Source organism: Bombus huntii, chromosome 10 (assembly GCF_024542735.1).
Source record: "Bombus huntii isolate Logan2020A chromosome 10, iyBomHunt1.1, whole genome shotgun sequence".
NCBI lineage: Eukaryota > Metazoa > Arthropoda > Insecta > Hymenoptera > Apidae > Bombus > Bombus huntii.
The window spans coordinates 7,389,973-7,404,933 of record NC_066247.1 but is presented as its reverse complement, the minus strand read 5'-3'; the positions used below and the strand labels follow the sequence as shown (position 1 = coordinate 7,404,933).

The window sequence follows — 14,961 nt, the reverse complement described above, 5'->3', positions numbered from 1 at the left end:
GAAAAATGTCCATATTATGTTTAGCTTACTAGAAAATGTAATGTCCACGCATAATGGAACGTTTACCTCGTGGAAAATTTAAAATTTCGTTGGTACTTGAAACGCCGACGTTTTCCCTTCCTTCTTTCTTTTTTTCTTCCTATCGCAAAGCAAACGATTTCACCGCTTTGAAGTCTAACAAGAACGTTCTTTTCCGTTGCAGGACAACTCATAACGAGCTCGAGAAAAATAGGTGAGTACTTCATTTATCTCATTAACTTAATCCTATTCCAACCTCTCGTTTTGTTTTGCTCGTATAATGAGAGAGCATAGCCTACCAAGACTGGGCAAACTCGCCACTATTCACCGAGAAAAAACGAAAAAAAAGTAGGTCTTTTACGTTCTATTTAACGCAATCTCTTCGTCTAATTCGATAGGTCCGGTTCAAAGAGATTTCAATTTTTAAAGCATCTTATATGCCATGTCCGTTGATCTCTAAATCGTCAATTCTTGCGACAACGAGCCTAGTTAATCATATACGTAATTTCCAAGTATCGAAACAATCGCATAAAATTCCATCCATAGTGCTAATAGCAAATTAAAAGAAAGTGGTTAATGGTTTAAGATTAATCCATTAGTCTTCGTACAGTCTCCATTCGAAGAACGTAAGAGATAATTTATTTAAATTTCGTATCGTCGATTCTAATCCTCGAAAGGGAATTACGGGAATTAATATAACAATATCTTTGTTCATCGTGACGTCAGGAGAAAAAAAAAGAAAAGAAGAATTATCGGAGGACGGTGATGAGAGGAGGGTGAACAGTTGGCGATCCCACGACAAATGATCGTCCCTGGTCGTGTGTTAAATTGAAAGCAATTTACGGTTATCTCGCGTCGTTGTTCGCGACGTACAAAGGGCTGGGTCTGTTAATTAACATGCGTGATACGTGCGATTAGATGCGACCCTTTTATATACAGCGGGTCAGGAAAGTTCGAAATGGAGCGGAACAATGGCCGACGAGACGCTTAGTGGAACAGGTTTCCAAGGGTGCTGCCTGCACTAACCCCGATTGTCGACGTGATTTATAAGTCGCGGACCCGTTCTCTTGCTCTTGCTCCTCGTTCTTGCGCCTCTCCTGCGGAATGTATGAAAGCGAAACGGTTCGCTAGATCGTCAGCTCGACGAGTCAGTGGAACTTTTGATTTGTCACTCTCTCATTGACGAGGGTGGTTAGGTAAGAGCATCACAGCGGTTGAACAAATTGTTAGAATTGACTCAATCTCCGTAGTCTACGGCAGCGATTTTCAATCTGTTTCGCTTCATGGCACGCATAAACGAGGTAATTACTAATATTCTGGGACGCAAAAGGTATATTATATTTGGTTCAAGATAAGACGTTCACACCGGGTGGCTGCTGTTACTTTTATTTGATAATCCGAGGTAAATGAGATTAGTGCTGCTGACTATGTAATCGGGTATCGCACGTTTTAACGCTAGGACCCTATCAAACTTGTCAAAATGACGGATTCCAAATTTTCTTTTTCTACAATTACTAAAAGTACACAGGTATTTTTGTGAAAATGAATATTGGTTTTTAGTTAGACGATCTATTTGTTTTAACTAATATCTGTTGAATTACACTGATTTATACGTGTAGAACATTTAGATACGTGGCAAAGACCGGTAGTTGTAGCGTTAGAAGCTGTTGCGGCATACCGCATCGATTGAAAATCACAGGTCTAACAGTTAAATCTCAACTGTAAACCAGCGAGATGGATATATTGGGTTGTAACGTAAGTAAGTTCGGTTAAACTCAATACATATTTTTCTTTATTTGACCGAACTTATTTATGTTACAACCGAGTAAAAGACTCGTCGACGATCTCTTCTATAAATAAATTGCGTAAAACATCCTACGATTTATCCATCGATCGTAACCCAAAAATCTTGTCAAATCGACGAATTGATTTTTCCACAAAACACAGAGTCGGATCATTCGGACGAGTTCGAAGCTCTTGAGGCGACGCGTGTTTCGTCACTGTGGTGGCAGGGCTGACGGAAGGGCGGAGGGGCGGAAATGTGCATAAACGTAAAAAAACCGAGGGCTTTGTTATTCGCTTGTACACCTTTTTGCCACACGCTAGGAACAGCCAGAGAACTCGGTACACACGGTGTACCGTGTGTACCCGGGCACACACGGGGCGCGCACAACCCGGAGACACAAATGCTAGGGGATGATGGCATATATGCTATATATGGTGGGAAAAAGGAAGACAGAAGTGCAGACAGAGATAGCCAGAGGGAGAGAAAGAATTGTGGGGAGAGAGGCTATCGATTTTTTTTGTCCCCAAGCGACGAAAGCACCACAGGAGGGTGAAGGGGGTAGGTGGTGCGTGGCACAGAAACGGACAATGTAAAAGCCCACACCGCCAACCACCCCGTTACACCACGTAGTTACGTTACATAACGCAACGCAGCCACGAGACATTCATGGAATCCGTGGCACACGAAGCTTTTGGTCTTCCAGCGTCGTTTGATCCACTGGTTCCGTTTATTCTTGAATCGTGTCGCGCGAAATACGGTTTTCGTATTCATGATATTAACCCTCAGATGCATCAGCTTTTCACGTGAATTGGAATATTTTAAATTTGTCTGGAATATTTTAAGTTAGAGTAGCTCGCCAAAGTATTGCTATACTCGTCGACAATTTTGACGAACATATTACGTCTGCTGTATGAAACATTTCGATATTTCAGTCGCATTGTAATAACATCCTACTCGTATCAGGTTTATATTCTAAAAATTGTATTCGTTAAACATCGTATTCGTCACGTTTTAGACAATTTTGCAACTACAGAAGTTTCAAGATATTTATCGCAAGCGTGCGTTTTGCAGAGATCACAAGAGTATTTAAATACCTGGTCGTTCACGATATTAATAATTCTCAATGTCCAGTGGCATCACCCCCTTAGTTTGCAATAATTTTGTTCGCAATAAATATCTTGTAACTTGTATGTATATCTTCGGATTGCAATAAAATGTTGTCAATATAATTAGGACAGTCCCGTCTTACGATAATTATGAAATTTGTCTTTGAAATTTGAAAATGTTTTAAATAACACGCACACGTAAAAGTTTCTTACGGTAAGTGTAAGACGAATACTCTTGCGAGACACTGTACGTGTCGTAAAATCATAAACGTATAATCTTAATCTCGTGCTTTTGCACTTTTCTCTACTTTCTTTCGTTTGGAAATAATGGCTGTCAAAGAGGTGCTTGGAGATTGAGAGAAAAAATCTAATATTCGCGCGCTGCTATAAACTCGTAAGTCGATTCGATTTGAATTAAGGTAATTATAAGGTTGGCCAGGGTGAAGTTTATTACAGACAGTTACCACAGAATCTTAGAGCGAATATAATATCCGAATCGTGACTTTTATTCTACGAAATGCGCTATGCTACTTTGGTTCGCCGTGTCCGAATTTGAATAATTTTACTTGGGATTCATCAAATCCCACGGCGTTTGAATTAACATGACAGAATTTCAAAGTAATTTTCACCGAGGATACCAACGGTAAAAACTTCCTTGAAATTTATATTACATTTACTCTTGAAGAGTCGCGGGAATGAGAGAACCGTATGTAACGAGAAACTTCGTAATTGTTATATCTCTTTTACTTCTAATTCGATTCGATACGTACGCTCATTAATTTTTTCACCCTCGGATACTAGCTTCCAAGGAAATATTCGAAATTATACAACTTTCGTGCCAGAAATTCTTTTAATAAAAGTAGCATTACTTGTAGAGAGATCGAGGCTTTTCAGCGCTCCATTACGTATAATATAATTATCTCGTGACTTGTAATATTTCGTGGCAAACCTATGCGAGTTAATAGTTTCAAAAGATTTAACATCTCTTCGGTCGATCGATATTAATATGTATTTCATTCGACGACATAAAAAATTGGATTGCAAGGAGATCCTGGCGCTTCACGGAATTACGATGCAAAAACAGGTCGGATAATCATACCCTAGAAAACTGATCCGCATTCACCGCGGCTCTTGATTTACGTTTCTTTAAATCTCAAATAGAAGCAGTCTTTATACTCGATAGAATTACAAGCAAAATGGGTCGAATAATCACGCTCTGGAAAACTGATCCGCATTCACTGCGACTCTCGATACACGACCGTGTCGCGAGCTATGAAATATTCGACGGCTCCTACTCTCTTCGATTCTCTGTTAACCACAACCACGATCCATTTCGATCAGAGATAACGGTTCCGTTCCACGATCCACGACGTTTCAAGAACCAGATTAATACCGTTTCGAGATTTACAGATTTCATTCCGTTATTGATCACGTTCGTTTCTCCTTCTAAGTGCCTCGAAATGTAATAAAAGTAGGATCGGTAATCTATCAAATTATTTTTTATTAAAAGAAAAATAATAAATGAAAACGTAAACAGGTTTCAAATTATATGTATATCGCTTTTCTCTTTGTTTGTTAATCAAAAATTATATAAAAATAATAAAGATTAAAGAGTAAGGTACATAAATTATATATATGGCGCTTAACGTGTTCGCTAAAACATTTCATAAACGCTATCTGCTGTGTTACCAGAGACAATGGTTTCGTTTTTCGTTTCAAAAAGCGTGTTTCCAAAGCGTGTCTCGAAAGCATGCTCGGTATTACCGTACGTGTATGCACGGTAATTTCGAATCGCAATAGTATGTCATCAGAAACACGAACAGAGGGTCTTACCGAGGGTGCATGCAGAGTGACCGAGCGTCGCGGTTCACGCATGGCTTCAGGACTGCGCCAGAACGTATAATGACAGGAATTTTAATTAATTGCTATAATAACTACGCGCCGTGTCCACCACGCGGACAGTGAATTTGCATTTGTTTTCGCCAACGGATCGCGAACGATTCTCTCGTTGCTTTACGGCGAGCGCGGCGATCTGTCGGCCGGAAGTAGCCGAGAGCTGGAACGAAATGGAAATTTTCCGACGATTCTCCAACGATAAACGATGCTCTCGCGATACCTCTTCAACCTCTACTCTATTCGCTCTTAATACACCGTTGATTTATCGTTTGATTCTCGCGTCAGTAAATTTATTGCAATACGATATTCCTTTACAGTGATCGATCAGTTTTTTCAAATTACGCCTGTAATATTACGCGTGTAAAAATTCAACTTTGTACTCTACGCATTTTCCGAATCTGGTATCTTTTAATTGATATTTCCACGATAATTTGTAATAATGTAATAATACAATAATAATTCGTACGATCGCTTGGAAGCGAAGATCGAAGTTCGAGTACCGAGAACGAGTTCTCCATGCAGATATCTCGTTAAGCCAAGACTCGCTTCCGGTGGGAAAGGTTGATACGGAATCGCAACACGATGTCTGCATGTTAACGAAACGATATGAACGGGGATTGTTTGTCGTGTGGCAGTCGAATGAAATTTAAGTAGCTTTATTTTCTCGTTTCTTGAGCGACGCACCTTGTATATTCGCGTCTTGTGTTCCTCTTGTAGCAGGAATCTCTTAAATACGGTAGAGGAACCCGGTTCCTAGATTTAATAGGAGTTTTTTATATCACGGTTAAAAACTTCAAGTTCAAGAGGAAATTCTGCAGCGTAGTTCAAACAGCCAAGAATTCGATTTTACACGTGTCCTCGTTAATATATATAGTTGAGAGTTCATAACGATGATGTTGATTCAAATTTTGTTACTTATAATCAGTAGATAGATTTAAAATCATTTTCTTTATCTGCTCCATCGCGAATATTCTAATGCACCCAATGCTCTTTTTACTTGTACAATTTATAAAATAATTATTTTCCGGTACTTTGCTACTATTTTGGTAGGTGAATTATATATTTAATTAAAATACATGATTCTATATATATAAGATGTAACTGCGTATTCCAAGTCATATCTTATTTAACGATAAATAAAATAGTAAATTTAACGATAGAATTTCCCGACCAAGCCAAATATATTCCACGTAGTATAGGAAAGAGAAAGGGAAGTAAACAGATAAATAATATGAACGAACATGTATTATCGAAAATTCCCGGAAAAAGACCATTATTATCAAAAGTATTATCGTTATCGGCGTATTTCGTTTCCTAACGATTTATAATCCTACACAACAGTCCGTTGGAGAGTACGCTTTTCAAGATCGACTATCACGCGTGCGCGCGCGAATTCGCTTCGGCCCGCAGATGTTAATTTCCCAACTGTTGCTATTTACGACGACGCTGAAACCATTTGGACGAGCGTCCGGAACGCAATTCGGAAATGGTGAAATTTTAATGACGCCTGTCCACGGGACGAATCGATATAGCCAAGATGTGGCGGCGCGCGAAAAGCAGCTCGATTTAAACGCGGTATCAGAGATAAAAAAAGCTCAGTAACTAAATCGATATTAAGTGATTCTAAAATTAATTATAACGGAATCTCTATCATGTAATAAGACGTTGATTAAGAAGAAATATCGGATATTCGTTAATAAAATAATTTTTGCTATTTTTAGCGTGACAGTATTAAATCTCGTATCTACGAAAAACAAGCAAGAAACGTTGTATCTCAATTGATATGTTCAACTCTGTTCGTCTCATTCGTAGCATTTATTTCGATGTGTAAAAAACTTATCAAAAATACATAGGCGAGTGATTAAATATTCCAAAAAGCCGTAAAAACAGTGCGAAGGAACTCTTTATCGGAAAGGGTTTTTCGAGCACAAAGGAGCAATTTTTCAAGCGAATATTGGGAAAGTCTAATCGCAGTTGAAGCTTTCTTAATTTTTGCTATGAATTTTCCAAACAGCCTAATACGATTCGACGATATAAATCGTGGATTATCGTTGGAAGATTTAGAAATCGTTTTGGCCGTCCTCGTAGCGTGTAGTTCTTTAGAAATCTCGTCAAGAATGATTAATCAAGTGCAACTTGTGCAATTGGCAATGTGTTTTTAATTGGTTAACTCGGAACACGACGTGCAGAGCAATTACACGGTCGTTTGGCTGAATATTTTTATTCTTTGATGAAACGATCGACGTTCCGAAAGATACGAATTTATATGGTTGAATATTTATGAGTTGGAACTTGATTACTATAATTAACAGCTGTTTAATGATCCTTAAATAGATTAACAATTTTTTATTTATAATAGTACACGCTCCATTTAACTATTAAATTCACAATCATTGGTTTCTCGAAACTAGGTAAGGTTGATTTACTCCGTTTAAATATTTTTGTTAGGGAATAGTGAAAAAAAAAAATGAGAGAAGGGTTGGCTGGACGGAAAGTCGGCAACTTCAGCTAGTTCTAATTAAAAGTTTCACGTACTCTTAACATCGTGAATACATTTCAACGTCATTTCAATATCAAACTGGATGAAATTTTATTCCAATAGTAACAGAGAAACTAATTTATACTCAAACATTTAAACATTTGTTCGTTCTATTATGTAATACACGTAGGTAGTTACCCAACAACGTTCGTGAAGTAGATTGCAAGATGAATTTTATTTTGTTATTTAACACGATAAAAGTAAACGTACAAAATTCATCTATAGTCATTTACTTGCTAAACTTAAAAGTATCCCATATTCTTAGTACAGAGATCAGCTTTTCGACATTGTTAACTTATGTAAGTCATTGTTATAAATACTACACTCCGGAAATATTATCAGAAATCTACTTCGATAGATACTTCATTTAAAATTAACAGATCTTCCGCAAATTACCTTAAATTATTGGTAAATTATCGCTACTGATTACATTATGCACGCGATGCAAGTTCTGGAAGAGAATAAAGATTCTAAATACTACACACACTTATATAATCTATTAAACAATGGTCGACTTGTGTGTGAAAATGCTACTGGAGAACTTGTCGACAAGCAGGTGCTATTCCATCGTATAATCGAGAATATACGAGGAAGCAACTAAAATAGATATATACGAGCATTTTTACCAGCGATCCCAGTTAATCTTAAGCGTCTGTGATTTCCATAAGCGTCGAAATATTCGAATCTCTCTAAACTACCTATCACCTGTCTTATTGGTCGATTACCTGTCGTGGACGACGCCCATTGCTTGGTCAGTCAGTGGTCGTTAGTGACTCATCCTCCAAAATTGTTTCTGTCTACTATTCGACCGTGGATTGCCTTTCTGTACCAATTACATTCTTAGACTGATAGATATCTTCGTGCAATATATTTCATCGTGACGAAGTTTTGGGACTCGTTGTTAAAAAACGTCTTATAAGTAGATGGCGGATTTTTATGTACATATTTTTTCCGATACTTATTTCTTGAAACTTCTATTTAATTAGCTGTGTCGCTCGGGCGATCAAGCACGCAAGCTTCGAACAAGCTCGTTGCACCGCGAAGGTCGGTGCTCGGAAATCACGGCGAAGTCGATTGGTTTGCGAAACCGCGCGGATCATCGCGCTATTCTAAGGACGTGCAGCGTTATGTTTTCTTTTCATGTGCGATTGATTTCGCCCGTATGCCGAGGACACCGTGAAAGTGGGCCGTCACAGGTGCATATGTATGCAATACGCGCGGCAATCGTGCAAACGTCGGGGACGATGACACGTTGTCCTAAATCCGCTGCGCTGCAACGCGTCTAAAATAAATCCGCGGTTGAACTTTCCACGGGAACCCAGTGATTTATTAATCGACCGTTCCCATGGACGTTCTCGATCGCCGCGGCTTCTGATCAACCGAAATAAGCGACCATGTCTGTTTTCGGATATCTGGACCTTGTTTCGTTATGGTCGTCTTTACCTTGAACCAACACCATCTTCGATCGAGAATCGGTCGTCTAGTATTGCGAGAGTCATCTTCGAACGTGATTATGCAGCTTGAATTTTGATACGATCTTCGTCGATCGTAAAATAAAGATAGAGAGCGAATTGGTTCTGATCGAAAGAATATCGGACGATAGATACGAAAGATCGATTTGAATAGTACGTTGTTTGCACGATGGTTGAGTTTGTATAAATACAGCACAGTACGCGGTACTACATATAACGCGAAACCCATGTACCTAATCGAAGACCGCATTGTTCACGCAATGACCACGCATCGAAAGGAACAACGGTTGTTAATAAATTTAATGTCTACCTGCTGCGTCGACGCGGTGGTTGCATAACGATAAACAGTCACTAACGTCCGTAATTGTAGCTAACCGACACCTAATACTGGCTTATTACCCGTCCGACACAGAAGGATCCTCGTTATCGGTGCATTTCGGTTGTTGATTCACGTGTGTTCCTTTATTACCGCTTCAATCCGTCATTCCCTATCGCGAATATAGCGATTTTATTCTTAAATCACATGATTTCGCAATTGAAAGTTTATGGCATGCGGAGATTAAAATCGATAAACAATTTACAAGAAGTAAAATTTTATTTTCTGCTCTCGGTATGCATCGAAAAATTCATAAAATTTCCAAGTTATCAACGAGTGAAGCGAAATTTGCGTCAACGTTCAAGAAACTTTGTAAACGATGAAAAATTACAAAAAAAAAGGAAGAAAAGTTTAAAAAGCAAGAAGAAAAGAAAAAGGGAAAGTATCGACCGAAGTCGATCAGCAAAATCGACGATGGTACTACGTAAAGTACAGTGGAGTACAGGAAGATTGAAAAACGTCATTGTCGCGAAGTCTTCTTAACGAAATTACGTATAAACGAATGAACGATCGTAACGACGACAACGACGACGACGATCGTTCCACCTGCTATATTCTTTCGAGATTCGCCGAAAACGAACGTTTAAATTTTCGATGACGAAGGAAAACGATATTCCGGCGAACGCTGAAAGCTTGAAAAAATAGCAGCGCCGGCGAAAATTAAGCCACGAACCGTCCCGCGGGGAACACGGGACGATTCCTGAGCAATTTGAAATGCATTGAATTTTTAAGCGACGCCCTTTGTGCCGTGGTAGCGCGTTAGAAGCAACTTCCGGTTAGGCTCGGCCCATCGACCGCGACGTAATTTCTCGTCGTTGAAAAAGAAAGCCTGCCTGTCAAAGATAATAGTCGTTCCGTCGAAACACGATTATTCCTGGCGCTACGTCTCCCTGTGTGTATGTACATTTTAATCAACCGTCGAAAAGTTGCACCATCTTGCCGAGCGACTCGTTTGAATTGATATCGAAGAAGTGGAAGATTTATCGGGCGGAAACCTTTGCTCCGTGCATCGTGAACACCGATAGAGGAAATTATCGAAGCTCCTTCGCTTATTCGCTCTTAAGACGGGGCTAAAACGATTTTTCTTTATTCGCTTTTTAACGAAGTAGGAAGCAAGTCCGCCTTAAATGGAATTAGTCGCACCGAAGCGGACCAACTAGCGTGCAAACGAAATAGTTTCCGAGCTTTCGAACACTTGTTCGTTGAAATTGAACACGGAGATCCGATGTTATTGATTTAATTCGAGAAGTTTGTATATTTGAAGGTTTCAGCGTTTGGACATTTTGAAAGTCGAGAATCGAAATTTTGGAAATTTGACGATTCGAAAGCGGACAAGTTTGGAAATTCGAAACTTTAAGTATCAAAGAATTGGAGACTCTAAAAGTTTCATTTAGTAGATCTGAATAAACTCTGAAAATTAGAAAATATTTAATTTCGAGGAACTCGAATTTATGTCAGTCACGATAACGCGATTCGATTCAGAGGTTTTTGTTACAACTAACTTCGCCTGTCTCGATGGAAAATGTGTCCGATGGAAAAATTAGAAAAGCCTTTTGTTTTTGAAGTGGCTACCTTTTATGTATGTATACCGGTTACTGGACCAAGTTTGCTCATGTTTCTTTCATCGTAACAGCGGATTTAATTGAATAAACCGCTGTAAACTATGAAGCGCCACGATGACATACCCGAACGAACAAAGAAAGCGATAATTCATCGCAACACGCTAATTGCCATTGCAACAACTATCATATATATTGAGCTCGCGATGCGTTATTATATCGTTAGCGTAATTACGATACTTGGAAAATTTGCAGCGGTGTTTTGGTCTAGTACCTTGTGTTCAATTTCGCGATAACTTCGCATTGCGTTTATAGATTCAACAGTTTTCCACTGTACGATTAATCTTCCTTTCATACCTCCGTTTAAGTGGCGAAAAAAAAACTAATAAATTACTTCATAAATAACGGTGTACGTTATTAGTGATATCTGTAACGTTTATTTACAACCTTTGCAACGTTCGAAATCGGGAAACGTAATAGGTTTTTTCACGATTTTCTGGAATGTGAAATATCGTTGCTGAAAAACGAGAAATTGATCGTTGTAACTTATCGCGTGTAACTTATCACGCGAGAATGTCGAAAATACAAAAAACATAGTTGACTCGGAAAAGCTGTAACGCCGATGGCTCGATAGTTAACTTCCCTTCGCAAAATCAAGAAAATTCTCAGAGATAAAAATTTCAAACGATCCTGACTCCGAGAGAGTTTACCAGCTGAAATAATTCGAACCATGGAAAATTGCCGATCGAAACCGTACTTCGAACCGTACGAAGCTGCAACTTTGAAAAATTCGAGACTTAACAAGTGTCCTCGGTTTTGTCTTCGTTTATTTCGAAGAATAGAAGAAAAGAAATATAGAGGCTGTCGAGGTGAATCAGAAAGAAAGGTAATATAGCGGGGTAAAGGGAAAGAAAGCGGCGGAAGAGAGGAGAATGGAAAAATGGCGCGAGTCGGTCCGCGCCGCATGTGTACGCGCAGTCAATAAATTTAGATTCGTGGCCGTAGATATAGTTGTGTACCGTGCATGCATTAATAGCGAATGCACGCTGCATACATATATAAGTGCACACATCCTTTAAATCTGATAAATGCATGTACTTAGGTGGAGCGCGCTGATGAAGCAGTGTAAATGCACCGCTTCGGCTATGTAGCATATGGTCAAGAATAAACGATCGATGTTATTTGCGCGATTGGCCCGATGTTAAATTAATTATTTGCCACACGCGATACTTGCGCGCGTACACGCTTGCGTTATCGCGTGCATGCATAAGCGCATGTGCAACAGCGTCGGATATTGCGTTCCGTTTCGTGAAAATTACCAAACGAATATTCAGCTAAGAGACACCGCGTGGCATGCGATCAATTCGTCTGTGTTCACGTTCTCTCTGCTGGACTTTGTTCTCTTTGCTGTTCGGTAAAGTAGAAATTTCGATAAAGTACGAAGGTTCGAATCTTGTTTGCTGCTGCACAGCTGCATATTTTCGATATTATTTTGACATAGAATTATTTTCGCTGGTTTTAGACAAGCAACGACGAGACTTGTATATCCATTGAAAATATCTGTCCAACACTTGTTCTTTCCATCGTTACATACGGAATAATTACATACAGACAACGAAGCATATCTGTAATTAGACAGGAAACTTGTCCTTTATTCAACAAGATGCCGTATCATCTATCTGGAAATGTATAATTAATTCCATACCGAACGGAACAATAACTCCTAGAAACCAACATTTCTAGATTTTTCGTAATTCTGATTAGTTTTAAACATTACTATTGTTTCTTCGATCTTGATTAGACTGGTATTGCTCAGGCATAAGATAGGTATAATTATCACGATTTATATCTCGTTTTAAATATAGCGATAGAAAAGAATCGAAAATGCTAATTGCACGGTCTGCGTGAGACGTAGTTTCTGTATATAACGTACTCTCTTCCTTTCATTCTTTTCCTTAGACCTGAGCGTTATTTTTATCGTCCACACACGTGGCTGTATGTTTCTTTTTGTATTGTGTTAAAAGGCTATCAAAAACGTAATCGCGAGTCGTTGCCGGTCGGTAAACAAGCGGCGAAAGTCAATTTCGATCGAATCTTCTCTCTCTGCCGTTGCGTTATATTCGTACACGATGCACATGCGCTTCTTTATCTAACGTTCTCATATTTTACCGCCTATCTTATCACGCTATTGTTACCCACGTGATCATCACGTTATTGTAAATTCTCGGCGTTCAATAATTCTTTCAAAAACAACATGACGCGTTTAACGTTCATTGTCTCTCGTTTAATCGGTATCTCATTTTCTGACTCCTTTCTCACCTTTCGCTCACTTATCTCTCTAGCGCTTCTTATTTTTCTACAATTTCAAAGTGGCTACAATCTGCGTCGAGTAAGTTTATTATCGTCTTTCGATCAAGAAACGTTATCGAAAAGCTTAACTTTGTGCAACGAGGCTTTTTGTGCTGATAGAGGGAGGAAGGTAAAGGGATACGTATGGTAAAAAATTTCTAGGCAGAAACGCACCTCTAGAAGTATCCTTGAGCGTCGTGAAATCTTCTACGCTTGTAAAAAGCAACGTAGTAATTACGCAAGCTCGATAAAAGCGCTTTTGCATGCAGCCGTAATACAAAAGTAGCCGGATGCTCGTTACTTTCGCAGCGTAATGGTGGGGCCACGTAACCATGCCAAAATAGCCGTGCCGCGTTAAAGAATACGATGCAAAAATTTTGCATAAACCGCGTATCGGCCTGCTAATCGATTTCACGGATCGATAAAGATCCTCGCCGGTGGATAAAAAAGTAGCGAACGCGGTGTTCCACGAGTCGTAATTTTAATCTGTTTTCGTCGCTTTAATCCACAAATTTCCCTTTATACAAATTTCAATCTTATTCGTAACGAAATTATTTGAAGTCATAAAGTCATAAAGTTATTTAGTTATCGTTAGACTACGAACGTTTGCACATTTTTGGGAAATCTAAGGCTTTAAATATTTACAAAACGCGGAAAACACGTAAAGATATATAAAATATGTAAAGTAGAGCAGTTATCGTTACATTTAATGAATCTGTTTCTTCGGTCGTGTTCGTAAGAATGTAAGATTGGAAAAACGACGGCGGTTTGGTTATTAAAAGTAGTCGTAGCTGGAAAAATTCGACAAAGTTGAGAGACACTGCTTTCGATTGTTCATTGATTCCGAAATTGCGGGTGTGTACGTGTGCTGGTGAATTCTGTCGTCGATTATCGTCTGACGCGTACCTCGTGCGTACATGCGTGAGTTTAATCGCGATTGACATTCTCATTTAATTCGTGTTCGAAATACACGGCTGCCAGGCGTTCGCGTTTTAACCTATGTTTTCACGTATGACAGAGTGCAGGCTTACGCGTGTGTTGGCTGAAGCGTGCAGTTAGACGCTGATCTACGAGTCTTCTGATCTTTTTTAATTCGATGAGTTTCAGTGTTGCATCAAAGTATACAATTCTAGTTATTAGCGATAGTCAGAACACGAATTCCAATGGATATATAAAGTTCGCTTCGATGAAAAATTACGTCGGTAATTCGGATCTTGGCGTACTCAAAGATTAGATGTACGAAAAAAATTCTCCGACGACGTTGAAACGTTTTAAATGCACGTTCTCAAACACGATAGTCGGAGTTCGCACATTGGTTCGAATTTCGATGTACTTAGGAAGCAAGCATTCTGACAACTCTGTAATCTACCTGCTTAACGAAACTTTCATTGGCTTAAACGGAATTGTACTTTACTCGAAGTTCCTCTAATATCCAAATTACGGTCTACTGCGACACTTACGGAATTTTCAATGCTACGACGGAACTTTTGCTCACCCGTAGCTCGCGCATTCGAGAAACAGTATCATGCATCGGCTAGATACGTGTAAACAGGCGAGCGAGTAAGTTTAATTCGTTAAAAGCGAAGCGTTCGAATCAGAATCTGATTTTCATCGACAATTCTCGATATTCATTTACGTAAGATTCGTTTCACCGTGTAAAATGTTGATTTATCAATTTTCAAAAATGGAGCGCCTGGACGCGTGACGCGTGAAACTTTCACCGCCATTTTGAGGTCAGAGTGCAGGGTTCGTGGCTGCAGCGCCAAGTATCCTTCAGTCTGGAACGTTGTCGGAGGAAAGGAGGCGCAGGGTGCACGTCCCGTCGAATCGTCCTTGACCCTGAAGCCGAGCTGCATCCTG

At 39.3% G+C, this 14,961-nt stretch overlaps 1 protein-coding gene across 9 annotated transcripts in view; it reads left to right on the top strand.

Annotated features, from left to right (window-relative positions):
• The window catches only part of LOC126869938 (max dimerization protein 1-like), a 231,172-nt gene that overhangs the window by 11,104 nt on the left and 205,107 nt on the right, over positions 1-14,961 (top strand). For all 9 annotated transcript variants that reach the window (XR_007691048.1, XM_050627172.1, XM_050627178.1 and 6 more), the window contains exon 4: positions 203-232. Coding sequence is in view for 8 of the 9 variants with exons in the window: in XM_050627172.1 (XP_050483129.1) it covers positions 203-232 (30 nt within the window). In the remaining variant the exon portion in view is untranslated. The remainder of the gene's footprint in view (positions 1-202; positions 233-14,961) is intronic.